This window comes from Dipodomys ordii, unplaced genomic scaffold, assembly GCF_000151885.1.
Source record: "Dipodomys ordii isolate 6190 unplaced genomic scaffold, Dord_2.0 Scaffold24, whole genome shotgun sequence".
Classification (NCBI taxonomy): Eukaryota; Metazoa; Chordata; class Mammalia; order Rodentia; family Heteromyidae; genus Dipodomys; species Dipodomys ordii.
This window is the reverse complement of record NW_012267240.1, coordinates 10042037-10068688: the sequence shown is the minus strand read 5'-3', so window position 1 is coordinate 10068688 and position 26652 is coordinate 10042037. Positions and strand designations below refer to the sequence as shown.

The window sequence follows — 26652 nt, the reverse complement described above, 5'->3', positions numbered from 1 at the left end:
CTTTAGATATATTGGATATGTCATCCATCTCAGAAAAATTTGAATCAATATTCTAGAAAGAGATATTTAACAACACAAAAACAGTAAATTTTGCCTGTTAATCCAATCTGATATCTTTATAAGAGTTAGCTATCCTTTTGATGTTTATTTTGATCATTAACATTTTTTCTATCATTTTAAATTTTGGAGACATTTTGCCATACTTTCATGTTTTATTTCTTTTCTATTTTATTTTTTCAAAATTGAGCAATATCCTTAGTTAACTTTTCTTCTATAATATGAAGCTTTATTAATTACCTGTAGCCTACTAGAGACAAATATTTTAACCTGCATTTTTCTATATAAAGTAAAAGATAGACAATATTTCTTTTAAACCAAAAATATGTCCTCTTTATATCATTAGAGGAAAAAATCTAGAATTTTGTTTCCAATTAATTATTAGGGGCTTTGTGGGGGGTGGGGTTTTGATGTTTTTGTTTTTGTTTTTTCACTTGAATTCAGGGCCTGGGTTCTGTACCTGTGTTTTTGTGCTCAAGGCTAGCATTCTGTCACTTGAGCCACAGCTCTCCTTCTGGCTTTTTGGTGTTTAATTGGGTATAAGAGTTTCACAGCCTTTCCTGCCCTGGCTGGCTTTGAACCATGATCCTCAGATTTCAGCCTCCTCTACAGCTAGAATTAAAGGTGTAATCCACCGGCACCCGTCATTATTAGGGTTTTTCTCCCTTACAGCATGCCAAGATTATTTCAGGAATCCTTTCTTAAGACTATTATGAGGCAGGCATGTGACTTATGCTTATAATCTTAGCTACTCAGGAGGCTGAGATTTGAAAAGCATGAATTGAAACCAGCCCAGACAAGACAGTTATAAGACCCTTATCTCCAATTAACCACCATCAAGCCAGAAGTAGAGGCATGGCTCAAGTGGTAGAGCACCAACACAAACAAGCTAATGGTCAGTCAGTGCCCAGGCCTTGAGTTGAAGCCCTATTACTGGCACATCTTCAAAATTTGTTAAATTTTACTTTTTTTGGGGGGGTCCAGTCATGGGGCCTGAACTGTGGGCTTGGGCGCTGTCCCTCAGCTCTTCAGCTCAAGGCTAGCACTCTACCACTTGAGCCACAGCACCACTTCCGGCTTTTTTTTTTCCTGCTTATGTGGTGCTGAGGAATCGAACCCAGGGTCTCATTCATGCAAGGCAAGCACTCTACCACTGAGCCACCTTCCCAGCCCCAAATTTTACGTTATTATTATACTTATTGGTCCACTACATTGATCAAAGTTAGGTTTTCCCTAATTGCTGGAAAATTTGCCTGGATGTATGGTTGATAAACTTTTAAATGTGTGTCTGAACATATCTTTGTAATCTTGCCAGATATAAACTTAGAGAACAATAATTCTTTTTCTCTGGACCTTCTGCTTAGCTTCAATGAAGAATTAGTAGCAGGGGAGGATTGGCTTTTGGCTAAGACCGCCTCTTTTCCTTATTCACATTTGTTCTGTTTCCTATAGTATATTTTCTGTTTAGTCCAACCAGTATTTTATTCAATGTGAGTACAGTGTTTATTCCCATTCAAGCCCTTCCTTGTGTTTTTACAATATCCGCCTTTCTCTCTACAAACACCATTTTATCCACTCTCCCATCATATCTAAAAATCCCACCACCGTTATGGACTTTTCTCCCTTTAACCCGGCTCAAATTAACCGCCCCCTGTTTGTCACAGAATTCATTGTCTCTGCCATATGGGTTTTGCACTTCATAGGATCTAAGAACTTCCTATCTGGAAAAGATCATACAATCAAATTCATTCATGTGTCAGATGAAAAGCTGTGCCAGGCCAGCCACATGTATAACTGATTATGTGAGGTTCTTGGACGTTCTGACGCTATCTTTTAACACCTAAATAAGATGGTTCTTAAGCCCCAAGTACTTCTGGGAATTCTCCTATTCAAATTCTGTGGATCCCCACAAGTCAGGCTCTTCTGGTAGGTATAGCAGTCAACACCCACCATTGCTCCTGGTCCTGCTATGCGCTGGGTTTCTCACTGGCCCGTGCCACTGGATATGCATGAGTGCCACCAGCCCAGAGTGTATAACAGACTTAGTGCAGAAATGTCTCTCTCAAAAGAGTTTTGAGAGGCTGAAGGGCAAGCATGACTTTCCTAACTCTTACGAGTTCTCATACAGAGGACTGACAGTAGATCCTTAACAATGCTGGAAGATGGTGTCCTGAAATCCAGCCTCTATGTCTCCTCTTTGTTGAGTATTTATTCTGGAAGTGTCCTTTTAGATCATTATTTACTGCTGTCACCTTTCCTTTTCATTTTTCCAATCTCAGGTTATTGTTTCCTTAGAGTCATCTATCTTTCCATCTCCAGCCTAACACTAAATATTAATTTCCATATCCCCAAGTAAAATAAGATGTACATAGAAAAGCTAACACAAAGAATCAGCTAAAACTTTAGAATCTAATTTTTTTATTAAAAAAATTTTTTTTTGCTAGTGGGGCATGAACTCAGGGCCTGGGCACTGTCCCTGAGCTTCTTTTGCTCAAGGTTAGCACTTTCTCACTTAAGCCACAGCTCTACTTCTGGATTTTTCTGTTTATGTGTCACTGAGGAATGGAATCCAGGGCTTCATGCATGCTAGGCTAACACTGTACCACTAAGCCACATTTCCAACCCAGAATCCAATTATTTTTCCATTTAATATAAGCAGAGTTCATTCCTCCATGAGTCTCTGGTAATGAAAGGAAATAGTATAATAATCTATTTTCTCCTTGAACACAATAAATGCCTAGGAGTTGTGAGTTTGTTACTGTTCATTTCAGCTACACGTGAATTCCCCCAGACTCATGGTAGAACATCAGTCATATTCGAGTCCTACACATTTTCATTATGTTATAGTACCATTTTTTCTGTCCCAGATTTCACCCAATTTCACATTTTGTTATATTCCTGTTTTTATTGTGTTTTTGTTGTTTCATATATGTAACCCCATGAATCTGGAGGTTGGAGTGGAAATAGTGTTTATTGAGATTGTCAGAACATCAAGGTGCTCAAGGATTCTGGTGAGATGACTAAGCATCTGTGATGTCCAGGTATTAAGTGCTTTATATGATACTCTCTAATTCATCTTTGTTATCCCCATAACACAGAAAAGGACATTGGAACCCTAGGAACTTAAGTAACAACATGACTACATTGAGAAACTAGATCTGTCTGATTCAAGCACATTTTTCTCTCCCCATCTAACCCCATGAATTCTAAGACTCCATGATGATCATTTGGCTATCAGTGATTTTCTTTTTTACAAACAGGAACTTTACAGCATGCCTATTAACAGCTCTTATTAGCCACATCATCTTTGCAAGATGATAATCTCTTTGAGTTGTCAAATACCATCTACTTTGATAGGATTGTGCAAGTTCATATGTGAACCTGATATTTTTCTTTTTGCATTTCAGTTTGATCCATTAACAATTGAAAGCAAAAAAGCAGCAACTGTAGTGTTAATGCTTAATTCTCCAGAAGAAGAAATTTTGGCTAAAGCATGTGAAGCCATTTATAAGTTTGCTTTAAAAGGTTTGGAATCCTTCAATTTATCTTTCTATTTCACTAGGTTCCTTAAAATATTAACTACACACTGTGTACTCTTCTTACCAGTATTTAACTTATTTTTGATCAAATGAATTCTTTCAGACAAACAGAATATCATCTAATTCATCACCTGAACATAATGTGTCTCCCTATGCACCTAAAGAGTCAATTAATCACTGGGCAGAATAGCCATTTGGAACACATCACTGTACTTTTAAAACTGGCAAATGTCACAGGAGTTAAAAAAATTCCCGGGGCTGGGAAGGTGGCTCAGTGGTAGAGCACTTGCCTTGCATGCTCGAGGCCCTGGGTTCGATTCCTCAGCACCACATAAGAAAAAAAAAAAAAGACTCCACATAAAAAAATTCCCCAGTGGTCAAAGTTGGAACAATTTGAACATCAAAATAATGATGATACCCAAAGTATAAAATAATATCTATGAGCCCATACAGTCTCGGTGTAAGTAAGTGACGAAATAAGTGAGTGAAAGAGAAAAGCCACATCTTCCACAGAGAAGGACTCCATGTACTTTATGCAAATACTCTGCTTCAGATAGCTGAGCTATAACTTTCTAGGTGTAGACTGCACTTTGTAACTGTATCAACATGACAAAGCATGACACACATTACCCCAGATGAGAGATCAAAGACAACATCAACAGGACAAATCAGACTGATGATATGTGTCCTTGAGATGGTGGCATAAAAACAGTCCTTTTATTGTTGTCATTCCTCCTCTCCAAAAATGTTATAACCCTAGTTTCATCATGATTTTTAAAAATAAGGGACATATACTTTCTTACAAGTGTTGTGGCCATCAAGAATTGCTAAGGAGACACAACAATTAACTGGTATGGGAACCAGCTAGGAATCTAGAACAGAAAGATGAAATTAGGTAAAAACCAAAGAAACCTAAGTAAGGATGGTCTTTAGCTAATATTAATGTACCCATACCAGACAATTAAGAATGTACCATATGAATGGGTTATTGGGTCTGGAGTATGTGGAAACTTTCTGCATTATCCCTTTAAATTTTCTAAACACAGTAGTTATCATAAAAAATAAGGCTGTTTTAAAATTATAAATATACATCCGATTCTACTGAAATGCTAATTCAGAGAAATATTACAAACATACTAGATGGTTATTTTTTATTTTTATTTTTAGTTGGTTATGGAGCTTGAACTCAGGGCCCGGGTGCTGTTTCTTCTCAGGCTGGCTTCAAACCGCGGTCCTCAGATCTGAGGGCTAGGTAGGATAGCAGGCCCAAGTCGCTGGCGCCCAGCTTAGATGGCTATATTTCAATTCATCCCAATGGTGATGAAATTGGACTTTGTATGTATGATATTTTAACTGAGACTATTTGAAGAGTTTAATGCAACAGTATTTTTTAACAAAATTCACGAGACTAAACTGAGCATAATTTGATTTTTAAAGAAATTATACTTAAAGCCTTGTTTTGGAACTTGGAAGAGAAAAGAAGAGATCACACCTTACTGCAGTTCTCATCTGTCAGGGCTGACCCTGGTCATCATCGGGAATTCACATAAAAACTTGAGGGGTTCTGGAAGGTGTGGTTCATGAGTGGGGTGTGTGCCATTCTGGGTCAAATGTCAAGGGGGTGTTGGGTTACACATCTGTGGCAGCATGCGTCCAACTCAGCCTAAGTGAGGCATCATCTGCTACCCAGCTGTCCTGAGGACTGAATCGTGTGTCATCTCCTCTTGTGACATGAAGCCCTAAAAAGGTTTTCATTTCATGTGCAATCAGAACAAAAATGGATTTTTTTTTGCTAGCAGTATTTTGTAAAAAAAAAAAAATAATAATCGAGTTACAGAACTTTTCCTTCTGGTCAAGATGGAATGAAGGAACAGATTTATTTACTCTACTGCATGAATCAACCAAGAAAGCAGACAAAATATACAACAGCTGGCAAGATACTGAATAGCAGACTATGGAAGATGGTGTCACTGAGAGATGGGAAAGAAAAGAAGTCCCTGTGATTGCCCCCAGTTTCCAGGCCCCAAGAGAGAAAAGAGTAACCTGGTAGAGTTTTCAAATTGGGGAGACAGAACTGAGAGTCCAAGGAAACAAAAACAAAACTAGAATTTTCCAAGGGTAGAAAAGGAGGGGAATGAGCTGAATGCAGAGAGAACTCAGGAAGTCTATAAAGGGTCTCATTCTATGGAGCAGCAAGTACTCAGGAGGGAACTACTTAGACAGAGTTGTCTACGAAGAATGAGAGGTAACAGGGCCTGGTGCTCATGCAGAACGAGAAGTAACACCTGTTCCCATCAGCCAACTGAAAGGCCTCATCAGTCATGGAGAATTGCATAGAATATACAGAACAATCTCTCTTGCATTAGTTTTAGCAAATTTGAGTCCTAGATTGAGAACCATTCTGGGACTACAAAATCTGAAAGGATCACATTGTTCCCAAGGAACTTAATCATGCTCCTAAAATTTGAGAATACAGAAATATCTATTACTAAAAACATAACATTCACAATATCTTATATCCAATACATTACTGAGTTTGAAAAGTGGCAGGAACTTTTAAAAATAGCCCACAATAAAAACATACATTAATCATTAAATCAGAACCAACCCAGATATTAAAACCACCAGAAAAAGACATTATGAGATTAACTACAGCTGTATTCCATATGTTCAAAGAGTAAGTAAAAGACATAGATTACTGGAGATGAAGACTTCAGTGTCTAAGACACAGAGCACTTGGAGAATGGATTAGCTGCAGGTTATACATTGCAGAAGGACATAGTAATGAGTTGGACTATAAAAAAACTCTCCAAGCTGGACATGGTGGCACATGCCTATCATCCCAGCTACACAGAAGCATAAATAGGAAGATTTCAGTCCAGGTTACCCAACAAAAATTCAGACCTTATTTACAATAAAAAATAATAATACAAAAAGAATGAGGATATGACTAAGGTGGTAGAACATCTGCCTAGCAGAATGTGAGGACTTGTGTTCAAACCTCAGCAATGCAAGGAAGGAAAAAGGAGGAGGAGGAGGAGGAACAGGAGGAGGAGGAGGAGGAAGAGGAAGAGGATAAGTACCTATCCAAAATGAGGCACAGGGTGAAAACAGATTTGAACAGATATCCCACATATATGTAACTGGCATCTCTGAAAAAGAGAGATAAGGAAAAAGTATTCAAGCTAGATGTTGGTGGCTCACAGTTGTCATCCTACCTATTCAGCAGGCTGAGAACTGGAAGATCAAACTGGAAGATCTTCTTAAGCCAATTTAAGCAGAAAAATCAGCAAGACTGCATCTCTAATTTACCAGGAAAATGCCAGACTGGAAGCATGGCTTAAGTGGTTGAGTGCCAGCCATGAATATAAAAGCCAAGGGACAATATGAGGCCCTGAGTTCAAGTATACACACACCCCCAAAATAATAGCCAAGACTTCCCCAAATCGGATAAAATCTCTAGATTTATAGTTCTAAGAAGTTTATAAAAACCCAAGACATAAAGAATATGACATAAATCAAACCAAGGTATATGATAATTTAATTGCTGAACACTGGGATAAAGAGAAAACACTAAAAGCAGCCGTGGAAATAGGAAACCATGTCACATTTAGAGGAACAAAGGGAAAAGTCTCAACATAAAGCAAATGGTAAGCAAGGTGATTTGTCATCAGAAACAAGACAAGCAAAAAAGTCATTGGAGAATCATTTAAATTTTTTTTAAATTTCAACCTAAGCACCAGTGGCTCATGCCTGTAATCTTAGCTACTCAGGAGGCTTGAGATATTAGGACCAAGGTTCAAAGCCAGCCCAGGCAGTAAAGTTTATGAGATTCCTATCTCCAATGAATTTTGAAAAAAGAAATGGAGCTCCTTAAAGAGTATAACACTAGCCCTGAGCAAAAATATTCTGGGGGCGATAGTGGGGAGGAGGGAGGCTGGGAAGGAATGGGAAGGGGAAACAAAGGAAGAGGCAACAACGTTTGATAAGAAATGTACTCATTACCTTGCCATGTAATTGTAACCCCTCTGTATGCTATTTTCACAATAATAATAATTATAATAAATTCTGGAGCTCCCAGGCTCTGAGTTCAAGCCACAGAACTGGCACCAAAAAAGTAGGTAAAATAAGATTTTTTTTTTCAGATATACAAAGCTGAAGTGATTTATTATCAGCAGATCCACAACTCTAGTTATGATAAAGGAAGTCCTTCCATAGAAGGAAATGTGAATATACACCAAAGAATATAGACTGCCAGAAATGATAGCATATACAATTGTTCTTGTTGTTCCAGTCACTTGAAGAGCAAATTTGTTATTTTAAATGAAAATACTAATCATATATTGTAAATTGTGAAGAATACATCTAAGCAAAATGAATGAGTTACAAAGTAGAGAGGTAAAAATGCAACCACACCACTGCAGGTGGTGTGGTTGTAAAGTATATGTCTATGTAAAGTGGTATAAGCCTACTTGAAAGTAGATTGATCAATTAAAGCTGTATATACAACTTAATGCATCCAATAGAATTAGAAGAAAAATAAGAATAATGCCAACAAAGGAAATAATATTCAATTTATCCAAAAGGCAAAGATGCAAAAGAAAATGACTGAGACATATAAAATAAATTAACAAGCCGAGAGCCAGTGACTCATGCCTGTAATCCTAGCTTCTCAGGAGGCTGAAATCTGAGGATTGTGGTTCAAAGCCAGTCTGTACAGGAAAGTCCATGCGACTCTTATCTCCAACAAACTATTCAGAAAAAGTCATAAGTGGCACTGTAGTTCAAGTGGTAAAGCACTGGCTTTGAGTACAAAAAGGCTCAAGAACAGCACCCAAACTCTGAGTTCAAGCTCCAGGACTGGCAAAAAAATTAAAAAATAATAATTTTAATGCTCTGTGTCCTTCAATCGACAAGGAGAAGCTGTTATATTAGATAATAAGTAAGACCAAACTATATTCTGTCTTCAGCAAATGCACACAGAATACAAAAACAAAAATAAAAGTCAAAGAGTGAAGAAAGCTTTTTAAGCAGTAACCAAAACAAATCTGGAGTGTATATGGTAATAGCAGAATAATAAACAGAGATAAAGAAGGTCATTGAATCAAGAGGTTGTTTAAATTCTCAATGTAACTATTAATCTAATATCATACTGTCAAAATAAATAAAGCTGGTAATTAAAGGAGAAATACATGTTCACAATTAGAGCTGGGGATTTCAGTGCTCTTCTTTCCAAAATAAAAGCATAAGTAGACAATAAATCTTTTAAGAATATAAAAGACTTGACCATTGATATCAATGGGGTTAACCTAACCAACTTTTGTAAAACATTCCAGGAAGTATAGTACACAATCTTTTTCAAGGGCATCCAGAATATTTACTTAAAATAGAGTATATTCTATGCCATAAAACAAGTGTAAGTAAACATGAAAGGATGCCAAATAATTTAAAATATATATATATATTTTTTTTTGGGGGTCCGGTTGTGGGGCCTGAACTCTGGGCCTGGGCGCTGTCCCTCAGCTCTTCAGCTCAAGGCTAACACTCTACCACTTGAGCCACAGCACCATTTCCGGCTTTTTTCTTTTTGCTTATGTGGTGCTGAAGGATTGAACCCAGTGCCTCAGACATGCAAGGCAAGCGCTCTACCACTGAGCCACCTTCCCAGCCCCTTAAAAATATATTCTTATAACACAGTGGAACTGAATTACAAATCAATAACACAGTATTCAGGGATAACCATTAAATAATTAGGAAGTAAATAACATTTTAAATGATAGGTAGAGAAGAAATCAAAAGAAAAATAACAATTAAAAATTAAAACACATACAAAAGAGAAGACAAATTATTAACATTAAAAATGAGAGTAGCAGGATGGGAAGGTGGCTCAGTGGTAGAGTGCTTGCCTTGCATGCATGACGCCCTGGGTTTGATTCCTCAGCACCACTTAAGCCAGAAGTGGCACTGTGGCTCAAGTGGTAGAGTGCTAGCCTTCAGCTGAAGAGCTGAGGGGCAGAGCCTAGGCCTAGAGTTCAGGCCCCATGACCAGCAAAAAAAAAAAAAAAAAGAAAAAAGGGTGGGGGGAAGTAGCAACAACACTATGGAACCTACAGGAATTTAAATGGGTATCACATACATATCAAGAACAAATTGAATCTCAACAAATTTTACAACTTAGTTGAACTATACCAACTCATTTCTAATTCCCAAAGTCATTCAAGAAAAGATGCATATCCTGCTCTATATCTGTTATGAAAATTAAAATGGCTAGTTTTGATATTCTCAAAGAAAACTCCAGGTTGAAGATGTATGACCTTGTTTTAAGAACCACCTTCTCAGAATATGACCCATTCCTTAAAGTACATATGGTTGAATGTTACATGAGTTAAACTTTTGCACTTTAATTTTGATCTGCAGTCTATGTTTTCATAGTCTGGTGACAGCTTCAGGATCTGATCATTATTGTAGACTCTGCAGCTTGATACAACACTCTTCAGAGACAGATGACCTGTTTCTAAAATACAACTAGACTCAGTCTTACTTGTAGAGACCTAAAACAGACCTGGGTATGGTGACAAGATTACAAAGGGGGATTGGAAGGCTGAGTTGGTGCAAACTGAACATGAAATTAAGCTGGTTTTGCAAGCATCAGGGAAAACCCTGGAACACACATATACCAATACCTGAGCCCTCTGGTTCATCCTAAGAGAAAATGAGTAGAAGCAGAGGAACAAGGAGGGAAAATAGATTTTCTCTTTCCCTGTCCTTTTCCCTTCTCTCTCTCTTTCCTCCTTCCTTCTTTCTCTCTCCTCCCCACTTTCTTGGGTGCCTTGAAGTGAACAGAAAAAGCTGGATGCACGGAACTCAAACGACTCAACCATTCTCAGAAGCCCAGCCTAAGGTACTCAAGAAACTAACACCCCTTAAAAAATAACCCAAATTAATAATGCACAAAGGAACTAAATAAGAGACTTCTCAGGAGATGCAAGGTTGGATAATAAACACATGAGAAAATGCTTAAGATCCCACTAAGATTGGCCTGTATCAAGAATATGAACAACAAATCTGGGTGGGGATGTAGGGGGAAAGGAACCTGGTAGGAATGTGAACTAGTTCAATCACTCTAGGAGGCAGTTTGGAGATTCTTCAAAATCTCCACATAGAACTACCCTACAATCAATCCAGCGATGCCACTTACAAGTCAGGACAGTAATAAAGATACTTGCACACCCAGGCACTATTCATGATAGCCTACAACAGATGAGTGGATCAAGCAAATCAGCTGCTATGGATCATGGCTGACTCCACGTGCACCATTACCATCATTCTCCCCACCATCTGCTCCCCTCCACACCAGGAGAGATATATCTCTGCCTGCAAGACAAAGCCAACAGAAGATTATCCTCCCAACTGCCAGACCTTGCTAGCAGCATATCCACTGGCACATGAGTTGCAGATCTTAATAGGGTGTGAATTTCCCCATCTGTGACAATAGATTTCTGATGGCATACCTTGGGCTGTCTTGCCTTTCTAGGCCTCCCTTTCTTTGCCTTTGGGAAGAGGGTAAGTAATGCTAATTTGCACAGTGGTCATGAGCATTGAAACAAATGGTTAGTATGGAACTTCTCATCATAGCTTGAGTACAGTATCATCACCCAGAGCTTGCCAAGGAGAGGCTTCAGAGCCCTGGGAGTGTGCACTCTGAGGAAGGAAGCAGGTACATGCCCTCCCCACCCCCACCCCCCAGTTGTCTGGAGATTCAGACCTTTGGGAATACTTGTCTCCACAATTAATCACGTCAGTGCATTTCCTTATGGGATTATTTTTATTCCTAATATTATTACAGAAAATTCTTCCTAATACATTACAGAAAATCATCCTAATATTATTACAGAAAAGTAAACTAGTAATGCAAAACAATTACATTTGGTTTCTAGTGTGTTGCTTTTAGGGATTGATGCTAATGAACTTCTATGCTCATTCAAAATAATAATAAAAAAAGAGAGTAAATGGCCAATAGAAATTGGAATGGTACCAAGAACATTGCTCACGGCATTGATGGTATGTGTGTGTGGTTTTATTTTATCTGTGATGTCAGGTGAGGAGAATAAAGCCACCCTTCTTGAACTTGGAGCTGTGGAACCCTTAACCAAACTCCTCACCCATGAGGACAAAATTGTGAGAAGAAATGCTACCATGATATTTGGAATCTTAGCTTCGAACAGTAAGTACCACTTTAACAACAACAACAATAAAATAAATGCTTCCATATAATGCCTTACCCCTGTAAATTTAACTTAAAGGGATTTATTTAAACTGATACTAACACAAAAAGTTAAATGCAACAAATCATAATTTCCTTTTCTTTCCTTCTTTCCTTCCTTCCTTCCTTCCTTCCTTCCTTCCTTCCTTTCTTTCTTTCTTTCTTTCTTTCTTTCTTTCTTTCTTTCTTTCTTTCTTTCTGCCTTCCTTTCTTTCTGCCTTCCTTTCTTTCTTCTTTCTTTCTGCCTTCTTTTCTTTCTTCTTTCTTTCTTTTCTTCTTTCTTTCTTTCTTTCCCTCCTGCCTTCTTGCCTTTCTTTCTTTCTCTCTCTTTCTTTTTTTCTTGCCTTCCTGCCTTCCTGCCTTTCTTTCTTTCTTTCTCTCTTTCTTTCCTTCCTTCCTTCCTGCCTTCCTCTCTTTCTCTTTCTCTCTCTTTCTCTCTCTCTCTCTCTCTCTTTCTTCCTTTCTTTCTCCAGTCCTAGGCTTTAAACTCTGGGCCTGGGCTCTATCCCTAAGCTCAAGGCTAGCACTCTACCCCTTGAGCTACAGCACCACTTCTGTTTTTTTCTGTTATTAATTGGCAATAAGTCTCACTGACTTTCCTTTCCTGGACTGGCTTTGAACCACAATCCTCAGACCTCAGCCTCCTGAGTAGCTAAGATTACAGGTGTGAACCACCAGTGCCTGGCTTTATAATTTCCTTTTTAAGGATTTTTAAATTCAAAAATATGTGTTAATACACATATGTCAAATGTATTTTTTTAAAGCTCCTCCAACTGGGAGAGCAGTCATTATCCCTTAAACTTAATTTTTTCTACAGTATAATTACATTATAAATTACTATAATGTAATTTACCTGCCTACATGTAAAATATCCATTACATATATTTCATAGTAAAGACCAGCCTTCTGGTAGATGTTTTGGTGGGCAGCACTGGGGTTTGAACGCAGAGTTTCAGGGCTGTTAGGGTGGAGTGATACTATTGAGCCATATCTGCACCCTTGGTTTTCACTAGTTATGTTTAGGGTGGTGTCTTGATCCATTTGGAGGCCCATGGCTAAGCCCAACATGCCTATGCAGGCTTGCTGTCATTGTGGGGGTTTCAGTGCAGGCCACTATGTCCAGCCCCTCTCTCTTTCCCATCTCCCAAGCAACTAGGGTCACAGGCCAAGCCAAAGGTGCCAAGCTTTGATGAATGGATTTTTTGAAACTACAAACTATTGCCTGTAAAAGATAAATTTTAAATGTACATATTTATTCCTTACTTGCTTGAATGGTTTTTATATATTTGATAGTATGGTGTGATAATATTAGTTAAATATGTTATCACATCTATTAGAATATCTGTTTGGCTAAAACCATGCACTCCAATAAAGGTTGTTTCTGACTTGTGAACAGGATGCATTTTGACAGGTGTAAATCATTTCCTGTGTCATAATGGTAGTTTGTGAGCCAGCCCATCAAAAGCCTCTGTAATGTAATAAAAACTTAAATTACAACTGTTGACTGAATTCAGTCCATGAAACTCAGCCTGTCAGGGTATGTGGCTAAAATCCTCATAATTTTCCCCTTCTGACCATAGTCTCAGCAAACCACAAGCAGAGATTCTTTCCCCTGCTTCCCTACCTTTCTCATTTTCTCTGCATGCTGCATAATGCACATTTTCTAATGTAATGTAGGCTCCATGACTTTTTTTCTTATCTGTGTTTGTTCATTTAATCTGTATCCATCCATCCATCCATCTACCCATCTGCCCCATTCCATCCTGATTGGCTGGGTTTGATCAGGGCTCTGAGGAGGAGCCACATCTGCATCTGCAAAGCTTAACCAATGGGGAGAGCTGCTGCTGCCTTTGAATCTTCAATGGCTCCATGGCTCTCCGGTATGATTAATGGTGGTATGACATGGTGAATACACGTGGGATGATGAATGGTGATGCTATGATGAAAGGCTTTCTTTTGATTCCACGAATTGAATGAAAACATCAAACCATTATTTAACTTGACTGCTTTCTATTGGGAGTATTTGCTGATGTGGATCCTAATTGCTTGGGAAGTTCTCCGCTTCTTAATAGAGTCAACACATTAACAGCTACAACTCCACTTTGCATACATGTCCGTGAAAACTCAGGATGAAAATGAGCAATTGGTCATTGGATGGAAATGAAAAGTTGTGTCTCCAGACTAACATGCAAATGAAGGCACCTCTGGCAGCTGCATAATTAATTCATCATTGCTGAGCAGCCTCCTCTCCCCCCACCCCCCACCAATAACTTGATGCGTCTTCAGAAATTCAAATCTTCACGTGGTTTTCATGTAGTCAAGGAAACCACTTTGTTCGTGGTGGTTCCAATAGCATGCCAGGTGCTACAAGAATTCCTAGGAGAGGCATCTCTCCCTTTTGCCATAGCAGATACTCTTGTTTTTTCTTCCTACACTCCCCGCCCCCCTCCAGAATGATCTATATGCCTGTGTCAAGCTGAGGTCTTTCAGGAGAGGCATCTAAGTTGCTTTGTTAAATCTTCCTTTTTTTTTTTTTAACCAAAATGAAACTATATTGACATCTTCCTCCTGCCAGTGGGTATTTAGTTCAATGAAACAACATATAAGGGACTTATGTCAAAACCCACATGAAAGGTAGTTTCGGAAGAAGCCCATATTATGTTCCTCCAGGTATCTGAAGAGCATTATATGTTAGCAAAAATTGGAATGGAAGCATATATTCAAGGTCAAGAATAAATTAAACAGGTCAACATTATGCACCAAAACTTGCGAATAAGAATGCAATTAAAACAGATGATGGGGATATCATTCAGGAAATGAAGTTCTGGCTCTCCGGTTCAATAAGTCAGAGTTCCAATTCAGTTGCCACTGCAAAGAATGTAAAAAGAAGGGGACAGAGATCAATACTGTCTTGAAAGTGGGGAAAAAAGCAGTTTGCTTGTTCTGTTTTGCTGATTTAACCTTAAGAAAAGAAAGCTTCTATGAACAATCTGGTGTCAAAAAGCAGAAGAACAAACCAATCAATTGGGTCACCAGTTTACAGAGTTGCCAGTGAACTGGAATCATCCATTCAGCTGCAAGGATATGGTTCAGAGGAGAGGAGAGACCTAGTGAAGGGTGTTCGCCAATATCACTTGCCATTTGGGCAAAATTGAGAATGAGAAGAAAATTTCACAGCCTGAAATCCTTAGGCTTGTTTGGCTGCCCAAGACGTGGTATCACTTGTCCACAGTAGATGTGGTGTGGCCTCTAACTGTGGCAGCAATCAGTCAGGGAGACAGCAGGATCCCAATTCACAGAGCCCAAGTATTATTCCCCTCAGTGGAGATCTGAAGGATGTGAGAGTGGAGAGTGTACAGCACACAGGGAATGTGCATATAAGAGTTTTTAACAAGCCTATAAAAAAAAACCTGGCTATGGCTATCACAAAAATGGTTCTGAGTAACACAGCCTGGATTCACATGAGAAAAACACTCACTTCCAGAGGATGTGTGTTGTTCAATTCACCAGAACCTTTGAAAGGCCCTGAATATTGTTTCTTAATCAGTAGAGAGTGTATTTTTTTTTGTAGTGCTGGGATTTAAACTCAAGGCTTTGTACTTACTACCACTTAAATGAAATTTTCAAGCCCTCCATTTTTTTTGCTTTAGTTTTTATTGTTGTTGTTATTTTAAGACAGGGTCTCACACCATTATTAAGTTGATTGAACATCAGTATTCTGTTTCTTCCTTTATAGGTGACATCAAGAAACTGTTAAGGGAGTTAGATATCATGAATTCTGTCATTGCCCAGCTTGCTCCAGAAGGTAACTTTACATCCTAACCTCAATTTCAAAAATGCAAATGGTTACTTTTTACACTTCTTAAAGTACATATTGAAAAGTTTATGAGTCACCAATTGTGAACTGTCATTAAAGTCTTGCAAACCATAACTACATATTGACATATGAAAAAACGGTGAGCTAGTCGAGCATTGGTGGCTCACATTTATAATGCTAACTATGAGAATCTGAGGATTACAGCTCAAAGCCAGCCTGGGCAGGAAAGTCTTTGAGACTCTTATCTCCAAGTAAGTACTAAAAAGCCAAAAGTGGAGCTGTGGCACAATTGGTAAGGTGCTAGCCTTGGTCACAAAAGCTCAGGGACCACACCCTTAGTTCAAGCCCCAGGACTGGCACCAAAAATGAAAAAGAAAAGGTAGACTATACGCAAGATTTGAATAAGTTGAATATGCATCTAACATATTGGTATTTATGTTTTTATGTACAGAAGAAATTGTTATCCATGAGTTTGCTAGTCTCTGTCTAGCAAACATGTCTGTAGAGTATACAGGTAAAGCACAAATATTTGAAAATGGTGGCTTAGAACCACTCATTCGACTGCTGAGTAGCCCAGACCCTGATGTGAAGAAGAATTCTATTGAATGCATTTACAACTTGATACAGGTAAGACTGGCTTCTCAAAAGTGTTTAATTACTAGGGATGTAGCTTAACAGTAGAAAGCTTGCTTGGCTTAGGAGGCCCTGGTCTCAATCCTCAACACTGCAAATTCTAGTCACAGAATTTACTTGTTTTGCCAGGCACTGGTGGCTCATGCCTACTTAGTAGGCTGAGATCTGAGAATCACGGTTTGATTCAAATCCAGCTTTGCCAGGAAAGGCTGTGTGGCAATCATCTCCAAAAACTACTCAGAAAAAGATGGAAGTGATGCTGTGGCTCAAGTGGTAGACTGCTAACCATGAGCAAAAGAAGCTCAGGAACAGCACTCAGACCCTGAGCATCCAAGATTCAGACCAGAAAAAAAAGTTTCCATTTAAAAGTAAGAGCCAGACACTTGTGCTTTATGCCTGTAATCCTGGCTACTCAGAAGGCTGGTACCTGAGGATGGCACTTCAGAACCAGTTTGGGTAGGAACGGCCATAAGACTCTCACCTTCAGTTAACCACCAAAAACCTCTTAAGTAGAACTGAGGCTTAAATGGTAGAGTGCTAGCTTTGAGCATAAAAGCTCAGGGACAATGCTCAGGTCTTGAGTTCAAGCACCAAGACTGGCACACACACACAAAAATTAACTCAACAGTTTTGTATCATCACTTCTCGGTACTCTAAATACTTATCACCAACAATAATAATAATAATATAATATAGATACCTTTCGATCTTCAAATATTAAGTAATTATCTCTCACGAAAGAATACTTTAAGGAATGCATATCTATTTTAAAAGAATAAGGTGGTATGCAGATTAAAGTGGGATTAGTCAAGATACAGTGTCCTTCTAGAAATAGAAATCTAAGATGGATGTCAAACCTGGGAAGTGACCTGTTGATCTAACCCTGCTAATCTAAGTGCATTGAAGGGAATATGTGACTTGTTCTATACACCAAGGCTTCGGACTGCATTTACTGCTGGTGAAATCCTAGTAAGCTGAGTGTGCCAGACAGAATGCATTGTTCCCCATAGTGAGATGCTACCCCATTGGGCTGTTTTCCTTCCCCTCCCACACCTCCCCTGACACCCACACCTCCATCCCTCCCAGGTCAGTGTCCTGAAATTTTAATTGCCTTCTCTACTGATTTCCTGATCACACCCTTAATGATCACAACATTTCATAAGCTTTGCATCAACTGAAAACACAAAATGTTATTTTAAATAGCTTTCAGTAAAAAAAATGGAAAAGAGCTATTCAAGCAAAAAGTGAGGGAGAGGAAGAGGGTTAATTGAGAGACCAAGTATCTAGACAGGGGCACAGATGGGCTCACAAGCTTCCTTGCCAGTGTTAGACTTTTTGTTGCTGTGACAAAATGTCTGGCAGAATGACTAAGGAAGGAAGGAAGGATTTATTTTGGCTCCTGGTTTCTGAGGAGGAACAGCAGTCATGGCAGGTACAGCATGGTGGAGGAGAGCAGCTCATATCATGGTAGCCAGGAAACAGAGAGAAAGTGAATACTTGTGCTCAGGGCTTTCTTCTATTCCCCTTTTATTTAGCCACAGAGTGGTATCACTGTACTTAGGGTAGACCTTTCCCACTTAGTTAATCTGTAGAAAAGCTTCACAGACACACCCTGCAGCTTGCTTTACTAAGTTCCTGGGTGCTTTTCAATCCAGTCAAGTTGACACTCAGAACTAACCACCACAGAATGTATTAGCATGCATCTTGTCTGGGCTTAAAGAGCCATTCTGAAGAAGAAGCTCAGCTCCTTTCTGCTTCTCTGGATGAGTCTTTACCTCATGGAACAGCTTTAAATTTAATTCCTATACATGTGCTTTTTGTTTTTTATTTCAAGATTCTTTTCAGCTTTATTGTCCTATTTATAAACCAAGCTGAAATGAAAGCAAGACCTCCACAATTCTTACTAACAGAACAACTAGCAAGGAACAAGATCCTTAGTACTACTGTTAAAGGTGGGGTGAGGGGAGGGGAGGAGGTTCAAAATCAAGGTATTAGTAGGGTCATACTCTTTTCCCAGAGTAGATAGAACTCCATCTTTACCCATGGTGACTAGCAATTCTTGGAGGTCCTTGGCTTATAGGTGGAACACTCCAGCCTCCCTCTTTGTCATCTTTTATAAAAACATCAGGCTTATAACGATGTCATTAAAGGCTAGACCAGACTGATCTTGCCTGACCTCATTACATTTGTAATGATTGTTGACTATTTCCAAATAAGGCCATATTCTGAAGTATGGGGCATATAATTCAGCTCATAAAGTTATCTCTAGTTGTTAAACTAAATATTCAAGGCCAGTTGAAGGAGAAATGTCGGCATGGGGGGGAAGGTGGAGCTAATGGTGGGAACTTTTCTGCCTTTACCACTGTTATATTGATTAGATTTTGATGAAAAATATAATTTAGTAGTCGGAATTGGGGTGGCTTTTCATGGCTTTTCTGTTTTCCCTTCTGTTCACTAGAGCTGTTACCTCTCACAAATGCTGTTTTCATATGTAAAACAACTTGTCCAGAATGTAGTGACCCATACATGAAGACAGATAACTTCTGCAAAGGCCACACACCTGGGCTAGCCCTGCTACAAATTTGCCATACAACATAAACACTGCTTAGACACATAAAAATCTCATAGACAGTCCATTTGAAGACAAAATGCAATGCTAGCATCCATGCCTTATCAATTACTATTGGAAACAGTACATTTGAATGTGAAAAGAATTTTATTATGCATAGATTTTATGATGATGCTGTTTAGAATAACAATTTACTGAATAATAAACAATAGATATCATAAAAGTCATTGATCTTGTTTGTTTCCTGTTGTTGACCATGAGTATTTTGGTGTTGTCAATTCAGAGTACACTTCCCTTTATTTGAAAGACAAGAACATCAGGGATAAAAGATGAGAAAATCATGACTTACAATGTTCTGTGCCCACCGCCCCCCCCACGCCCCCAAATAGTACTTCTCAGTTCATGAGCCTGTATTTTGCTACAGAACTTACTGATGTGATCATGTGTATTTTGTGGCAGGATTTTCAATGTCGAACTCTACTGCAGGAACTAAATGCCATCCCTCCTATGATGGAACTCCTGAAATCAGAGTATCCAGTCATTCAGCTGTTGGCTCTTAAAACCTTTGGTGTTATTACAAATGATAAGGAATCCCGGGCAATGCTCAGAGAAAATCAAGTGCTCGAGCATCTTCTCAAGATCCTAGAAACGAAGGTACTTGGGTGTTCATTCAAGCCTCTCTAAGAAATACATCTCCTAAACTGGCAGAGTATGAATAAATTTTTATTATAAAGAATAACCATATCATTCATTTAGTATTTCATAAAATGTATTAGCTTGATTAAATCAAGCTAACTATAGAGGTCATTTTAAATTAATAATAATAATAATAATAATAACTTCCTGGATTAGAACATTCCAGATTTCCTGAAGCACCTAGAATTAATTTTTTAATCTTTCTCTGTCATGATTTCTCCTAGGATGAGATAAACAGAGTAATTTCCTTTCTAAGCATTTTGAGAAATATTAGAGCTAAATTTCCATATTTCCTCCTATGTTGTTTAGGAATCAATTTCACATTTCAAGAATCTGTATGCCTTCTCCTCATACTTCCCACTTGCAAAATCAACCTAGCACTTCCTGAATAGCACAGAATTGTTCTAGAATGATTCAGATAGCTTTTGAATGTCCCCTGCCCTCCCTCCAGAGTGACATGCCAATACATAGAACGCATATCCACTGCTTCCATTCTAATAGTTACTAACTGGGATGAAATCTGACCAGGTACAGTGGCTCCTGCCTATAAGGCCTGCTACTCAGGAGGTGGAGATCAGGAAGATTAAAATTTGAGACTAGCTCAGGCAAAAAGTTAATGAGACTTTCTCTCAACAAGTAAACCAGTGTGCTGCATACCTGCTATCCCACCTATCCCAGCTAAGTCCAGTTCTGGGAAAAAAACATGAAACCCTATCTGAAAAATTAACTAAAAGCAAAAAGCTCTTAAGTGTGGCTTAAGTGGCAGGATTCCTGTCTAGCAAACATCAGGTCCTGGGTTTTCAAACTTCAGTGCCAAATTTAAAAAAAAAATAAAATAAAAAGGAACAGCATCCATTTTGTGATGGGAATTACCTGCATGTTTTGCATTAAGTTTCTGACTCTTAAGAGTTTGGTCAGAAGTGGCACTGTGGCTCAAGTGGTAAAGTGCTAGCCTCGAGCTGAAGAACTGAGGGACAGTGCCCAGGCCCAGAGTTCAAGCCCCATGACCAACAAAATAAATAAATAAATAAAGAGTTTGCTGATGTTTTTTCCTATAAAAGGAGAATAATTATAACATACCACATAAAATTATTGCATACTGACCCCATTTTATACATGAGAAAAATGAGACTAACAGATTAAAAAATATTACTGTTACAGAGCCAGGAAATATGTAAAAAGTATATTTTTCAAAGTTCATACATGCATTTTAGTTGAAAATTTTCAAATAATAGTGAAGTATAAAAGGGTCTTTCACTACCCTCACCTAAGATGGGGCACAAAACCTACAGATTTGCGACCATCAACTCTTCAGTGTCTAGAGATCATTACCAGGGCAACAAGGTCAGGACAAAGAAAAGTATAAAAGACCAACAGTCTGAGCACGGCAGTGCATGCCTGTACTCCCAGCACTCATAAACTGGGGCAGGAAGGCTGGAGAATCCAAGGATAGCCTGGGCTATGTGGCAAAATTTTGTCTCAAAAATAATAAAAAATAAACAAGGAGTAAATGAAGCTGCATGTATTCACAGATTATTTGACTGTGTATACAGAAAACCCAAAAAGTCTATTAGAACTGGTAAGCAGATCTATACAGGTCACAGGATACAATTCCAATACAGAAAAAAAAAGATTTTGTTTCTAGATAATAGTAATGAACAACTAAAAAGCAACATAAATACAATTTTCATTGCATGAATACAAATAGTTAAGTCTAACAAAGTTTGCCTATGGTAGAGAATACGATTTTTTGCACAGTTTTACCTGTGGAACATATAATATCCAGTTGCCTACTGAGTTAGAGTTTCCCCTTGATTTTCATATAATGACTTATTGATTTGTTTGTGTTTTGGTGGGCCATTTGTTACTGTGTTTCAGCTTGTGTGGTTTTATTACATGGTTCCTTCTGGCCTTCTGTCATGTTGATTTGTTTTAACATTGTATTTCTCCATTGGGCTTCCTTGCTGTGTCTCTTTCTACTTAGTTGTTGCTCTGATGGTTGCTTAAATTTACTTAAACATACCATAATTAAGACAAATAATTAGATCTACTTAGAATAACAGTGAACGAATGCAAGTAAAACACTGGATACTTGTAACAATATGTTTTACTTACTTTTCCCATTCTAAGTGTTGTTGTTGTTCATTACACATCCAACAGCACCATGTAACAATGACTTTTATTTTAACAGTCCTATATCATCTATCTTTTAAAGAAAACCAGAAGCCAGATGACAGTCGCTCATACTTGTAATTCTAGCTACGCAGGATTTAGATGGTGGTTTGAGGCAAGCCCAGGCCAAAAAATTCTTGAGCATCCATCAGACAGAAAAAAAATGGTTTCAGTGTCTGTTATCCTAGCTAGATGGAAAGCATTAATAGCAGAATCACTGTCCAGGCCACCGAGGCAAAAAAGCAAGACACTATCTCAAAAATAACTAGAGCAAAAATGGCCGGAGGTGTGGCTCAAGGGGAAACCGCCTGCTGAGCAATGGCAGGTGGCTTTTAGTTCAAACCCCAGCACTGTCAAAAACAAACAAAAAAAAACAAGGACAAAAAAAGTTACACATCTCTGTGTGTAGTGTCTATGTGTCAGAGTTTTTTTTTATATCTGTTCACACATTTGTTCCTTCCTGTACATCTACATGGTCCACTGAGTCATTTCCCTTCAACTAGAAGCATTTCACTTAATATGCTGGCATAAATTCTCACATTTTTAACTTTTCTGGAAGAATCTCCTTTTGCTTTAAATTTGGAAACCATATATTCGCTCAATAACAAAACTACTAATTAATAGATGTGTGTGTATATGTATGTATGTATTTCCGTTTAGCATGTTGCTTCTTGTTCTGAATGACATTATGTTTGGTAACATTTCAGCCACTAATTAGGACATCGCTTCCCAGAATGCAGTGTTTCCCTTGGGCTCCCTTTGAAATCTGCTTGTTATCTTTAGCTTTCTGTATATCTGTTCGCATAGAAGCAGCAGAACCTGTGTGTCCTGCCTGGGATCCATTAATCATCAGATTTGTAAATTCACATTTTCTATATATGGCCATGTTTTCTTGCATGATATTGTTTTGTTTTGTCTTGTCTTGTCCTGTGTGTTTGTGTGTGTGTGTGAGAGAGAGAGACAGAGAGACAGAGAGAAAGCACGTGCATGTAGGTTCTCAGGTTTGAAGGGAGCCTAGACACTGACCCTGAGCTTTTGTGCTCAAGGCTAGCGCTCTACCACTTAAGCCACAGCCCCACTTCCAACTTTTTGGGGGCTAATTGGAGATAGGAGTTTCATGGCTTCCCAGGCTGGCTTTGAATGGTGATCCTCACATCTCAGCCTCCTAAGCTAGGCTCACAGGCTTGAAACACCTGTGCCTTGTAACAAAATTCTGTTTAGATCTCACTTCCTCCGGTAATGAAGTTCAGGAAGAGTTCCTTTGTTTTCATATCACTTTTTAAGGCAGAGTGTGTCTTCGTTGTTGTCAGGAATGGAGCGACCTTCATGTAGAAGCCCTGGCAGTCATTGCCAACTGCCTGGAGGATATGGACACGATGCTGCTCTTGCACCAGACCGGGATGCTGAGAAAACTCCTGTCATTTGCAGAAAGCTCCACCATTCCCGACATTCAGAAGAATGCAGCCAAAGCCATCACCAAAGCAGCTTACGATTGTATGTCTCAACTTTATAGAACCCCTGCTATTCTCCCCTCACTAGACTTCATCTTTAATACTGATAATGCTTCTCGGTCACCATTAGAGCCTAGCATGAGACCACGATGGCAAACCAAAACACATCTCACTGGTGAGGAGTTAGAGATGGAGAGATACCGTAAATGCCCCATTATCTTATTATCATCTCGCAGTTTTCAAACATTTCCCTCCTAAATTAGATTTAAAGATGGGTACTCCTCCTGGCTTTGGGGTGATATTGTTGTGATCCTGAAAACACTGTCTCCAGCAAGCCTTATAAACTGACATGTATAAGGTAATTTCAAGTTGCAGCTGGAGTCTGGGAGTACTATGTAATAGATCTAGGAAAAATAATTTGCTCATAGTATATACATAATGTGGTTTTTGTTTCAGTGACAAGCCAGGTTGACATAAATCTGTAAAATAGAAGAGATTAATTTCATCATCAGTACTTGGGCTGTAATCACAGTTTTAATTTATGTATATTTGGAATATTTTATTTAATGAAAAATGTGATTTTATTTTTCCCCTTCTGCATACTACTCTTAGAAATGATGACATTTTTGACTCTTTTAAGTGATGTATAGTCTAAACATACCTTCTCACGTCTGTACATTTGTCTGTGGGTAAGTTGTGGGAGACATTTCTTCCAGCCATACTGGATTTCTTCAAGACTACATTTTAATGAGGTCAGCAGCAGGGCACCTGATGAGTTAGATTATCAGTGCCAATCTATGGAAGGCTGTGAAGTTAAGATTTTTATTTGTGTGTGTGTGTGTGTGTGTGTGTGCGCGCGCGCGCGTGTGTGTGCTTGGTGCTTCAAATCAGGGCCTAGGCACTGTCCCTAAGCTTTTTTTTTTTTTTACTCAAGGCTGGCACCCTCCCACTTGAACCATAGCTCTGCTTCTGGATTTTTGCTGTTCAATAGGAGATAAGCATCTCACAGACTTTCCTACCCAGTCTGGCTTTGAACGGTGATCCTCAGATCTCATCCTCCTAAGTAGCTAGGATAACAGGTAGAACTACTGGGAGGATTTTAGTACTGGAAAAAGTATCTATATAGTAATCTGCCAAATGGAACTGGTCAGCCCTCCCTCCCCCAAGAACCCCATATTCCTAGCTAACCGAGAGCTGAAGAAAGGTGTAATGGATAGATATGGACGGCATTGACTAGATTCTGCCCAGAGTGGCTGGCTCATTCATTTCTTTTATTTTATTGCCTGTGCTTTTGGTTTTATATCTGAGAACTCATTACCAAATCCAGTGTGACAAGGTCTTTCTCCTATCCAAAGGCTTTTACACTTCCCCCTCTTGCATGCAGGTCTTTGATCTACTTTGAGTTAACTTGTGCATATGATATGAGAGAAATGTATACCTTCATGCTTTTGCACAGAGATCTCTAATTTTCTAATTTCCCCAGCACCATTTGTTGGAAACCCACTTTCAATTTGTAGCACAAAGTAATTCAAGCAGAGCAACTTGTAGCTCTTTCTGGCACTCACTGCTTTCTGACTCCACTTCTTCATGTTCTAAAATAACTGCATTCCAGTTTTAAGTCGTGTCTCCTCTGTCTATATTTTAGAACCTAATGACAAAATCTGCATTGAGTTCATCTGTGCCGTTTGTCAGCAAATCATGCTCCCTTTCACCAGGACTTTGCCAGACTCCAGGATCTTTGTTTGTTCATCCTCTCCCTGCTTACTAAATTCTTAGGCTATCCAGTGACCATTCTCCTACCTCTTCAAGACTTTCTTTTATCTAAAATACTCTCTTGAAATGTGTGGATAAGTATCATAAACTGTATTTTTTAAATAGAGACTGGAGCCAGGTGCAGTGGTTCAAATTTAAAATCCTAGCTACTCATAATCCCATGAGGCCAGCCTTGGCAAAAGCTCATGAGCTCCTATCTCTGCCAAGAAAAATCTGGGCAAAGTGGCATATATCTATCATGGCAGCTACATGGGAAATGTGAATATGATTATCATGGTCCAGGCCAGCTCTATTTGAAAAATAACTAAAGCACAAAGGGCTAGGGGAATGGCTCAAAAGGTTGAGTCTCTAAGTTCAACTCTCACTATCACCAAAAGTAAAAAGAGAAGAGAAGAAAAGAGAAGAGAGGAGAGGAGAGGAGAGGAGAGGAGGGAGAGGGGAGGGAGAGGGGAGAGGAGAGGAGAAGGGAGGGGAGGGAAACAGAGAGAAAAGATTTTATATAATGGAAAGAAAAAAATTATTGCTTTTTTATTTCAATTAAATGATTCTCTTTTCCCTTTCTCCAAATTGCCAAACCAACCCCTCATCCTTACCAACTTCCTCTTCTTTGCTTTTCATTTCCATTTTACACTTATCTTTCTGTCATCCATCTTTTTAAAATCTTCCTAGGAAATCTCACTTATGACTATTTCTCCTCTCACTTGCTTATCTGCTCACAAATATCCAATCTTTATCTAATTCGAACATGTTTTCGGAATTTCTGTCTGTTATCGCTGACATTTTCCAAGCACCTCCAATGACATTACCCAAGCTCTACTTTTGGGGAGTTTTGAATTTGAGAGTCTTGTCTTGCCCAAATTTACATGTGTAATCTCAAGAGGCTTATGGATGTCCCGAAGCCCATTCATCTCCTGGATCCATTTGTCTCCAAAGAACTTAGACTCTAGAACAAACAGGATCAAATCCAGATTGCCTCACTTGGCATTAGAGATTCTTTTGTTTCCAACAATCATACAACTATTGGTGTTAGCTATTTGTTCTTGCTCAGTCTCCCTTGTGCTCTGGAGCATATTATTTATGCTACACTACAATCTTATATTTTTTTTCTGTATAGTCTAGATTCAGATTTTGAACATCCTAGTTTATCCTATTAATATCCATGGTCTTCAACTTAAAGAGGGTGGGAAACAAATCAAAAGTTTTAATTCCGTTATGTATCAAGGTATCAATAACTTTCTGGCCCATAGCAATTCAAATATAATTTTACATGGTTTAACACAGCATAGCCTATTCTGCTTTATATATGCCACCAGTTTCCTACCAGGCCGTCATCAATTCCTACTATAATTCAACAAAAGACTTGTGCAGGGACTCTGTCACTATGAGACACCCAGAAAGCCCAGCACAGAAGTGAACTTCTTCCATGGTCTAATCAAAACTCCATTACCAGGGAGATTTCTCAATCAGCTACCTGCCTATATAACTCCTTTACCATTGTCTTTCAGGTTTTAACTATCATTTAAAATCTTTTTAAAAAAAAATTGTGTGTGGGGCTGGGAAGGTGGCTCAGTGGTAGAGTGCTTGCCTTGCATGCCTGAGGCCCTGGGTTCGATTCCTCAGCACCATATAAGCAAAAAGAAAAAAGCTGGAAGTGGCTCTGTGGCTCAAGTGGTAGTGTGCTA

At 38.8% G+C, this 26652-nt stretch overlaps 1 protein-coding gene across 1 annotated transcript in view; it reads left to right on the top strand.

Annotated features, from left to right (window-relative positions):
- The first annotated feature begins 3512 nt into the window (after positions 1-3512).
- Armc3 (armadillo repeat containing 3) overlaps positions 3513-26652 on the top strand; it is a 61500-nt gene continuing 38360 nt past the window's right edge. The window contains exons 1-6 of the mRNA XM_013014637.1: positions 3513-3582; positions 11695-11820; positions 15596-15664; positions 16128-16303; positions 19338-19532; positions 23057-23240. Of these exons, the coding sequence (XP_012870091.1) occupies positions 3513-3582; positions 11695-11820; positions 15596-15664; positions 16128-16303; positions 19338-19532; positions 23057-23240 (820 nt within the window). The remainder of the gene's footprint in view (positions 3583-11694; positions 11821-15595; positions 15665-16127; positions 16304-19337; positions 19533-23056; positions 23241-26652) is intronic.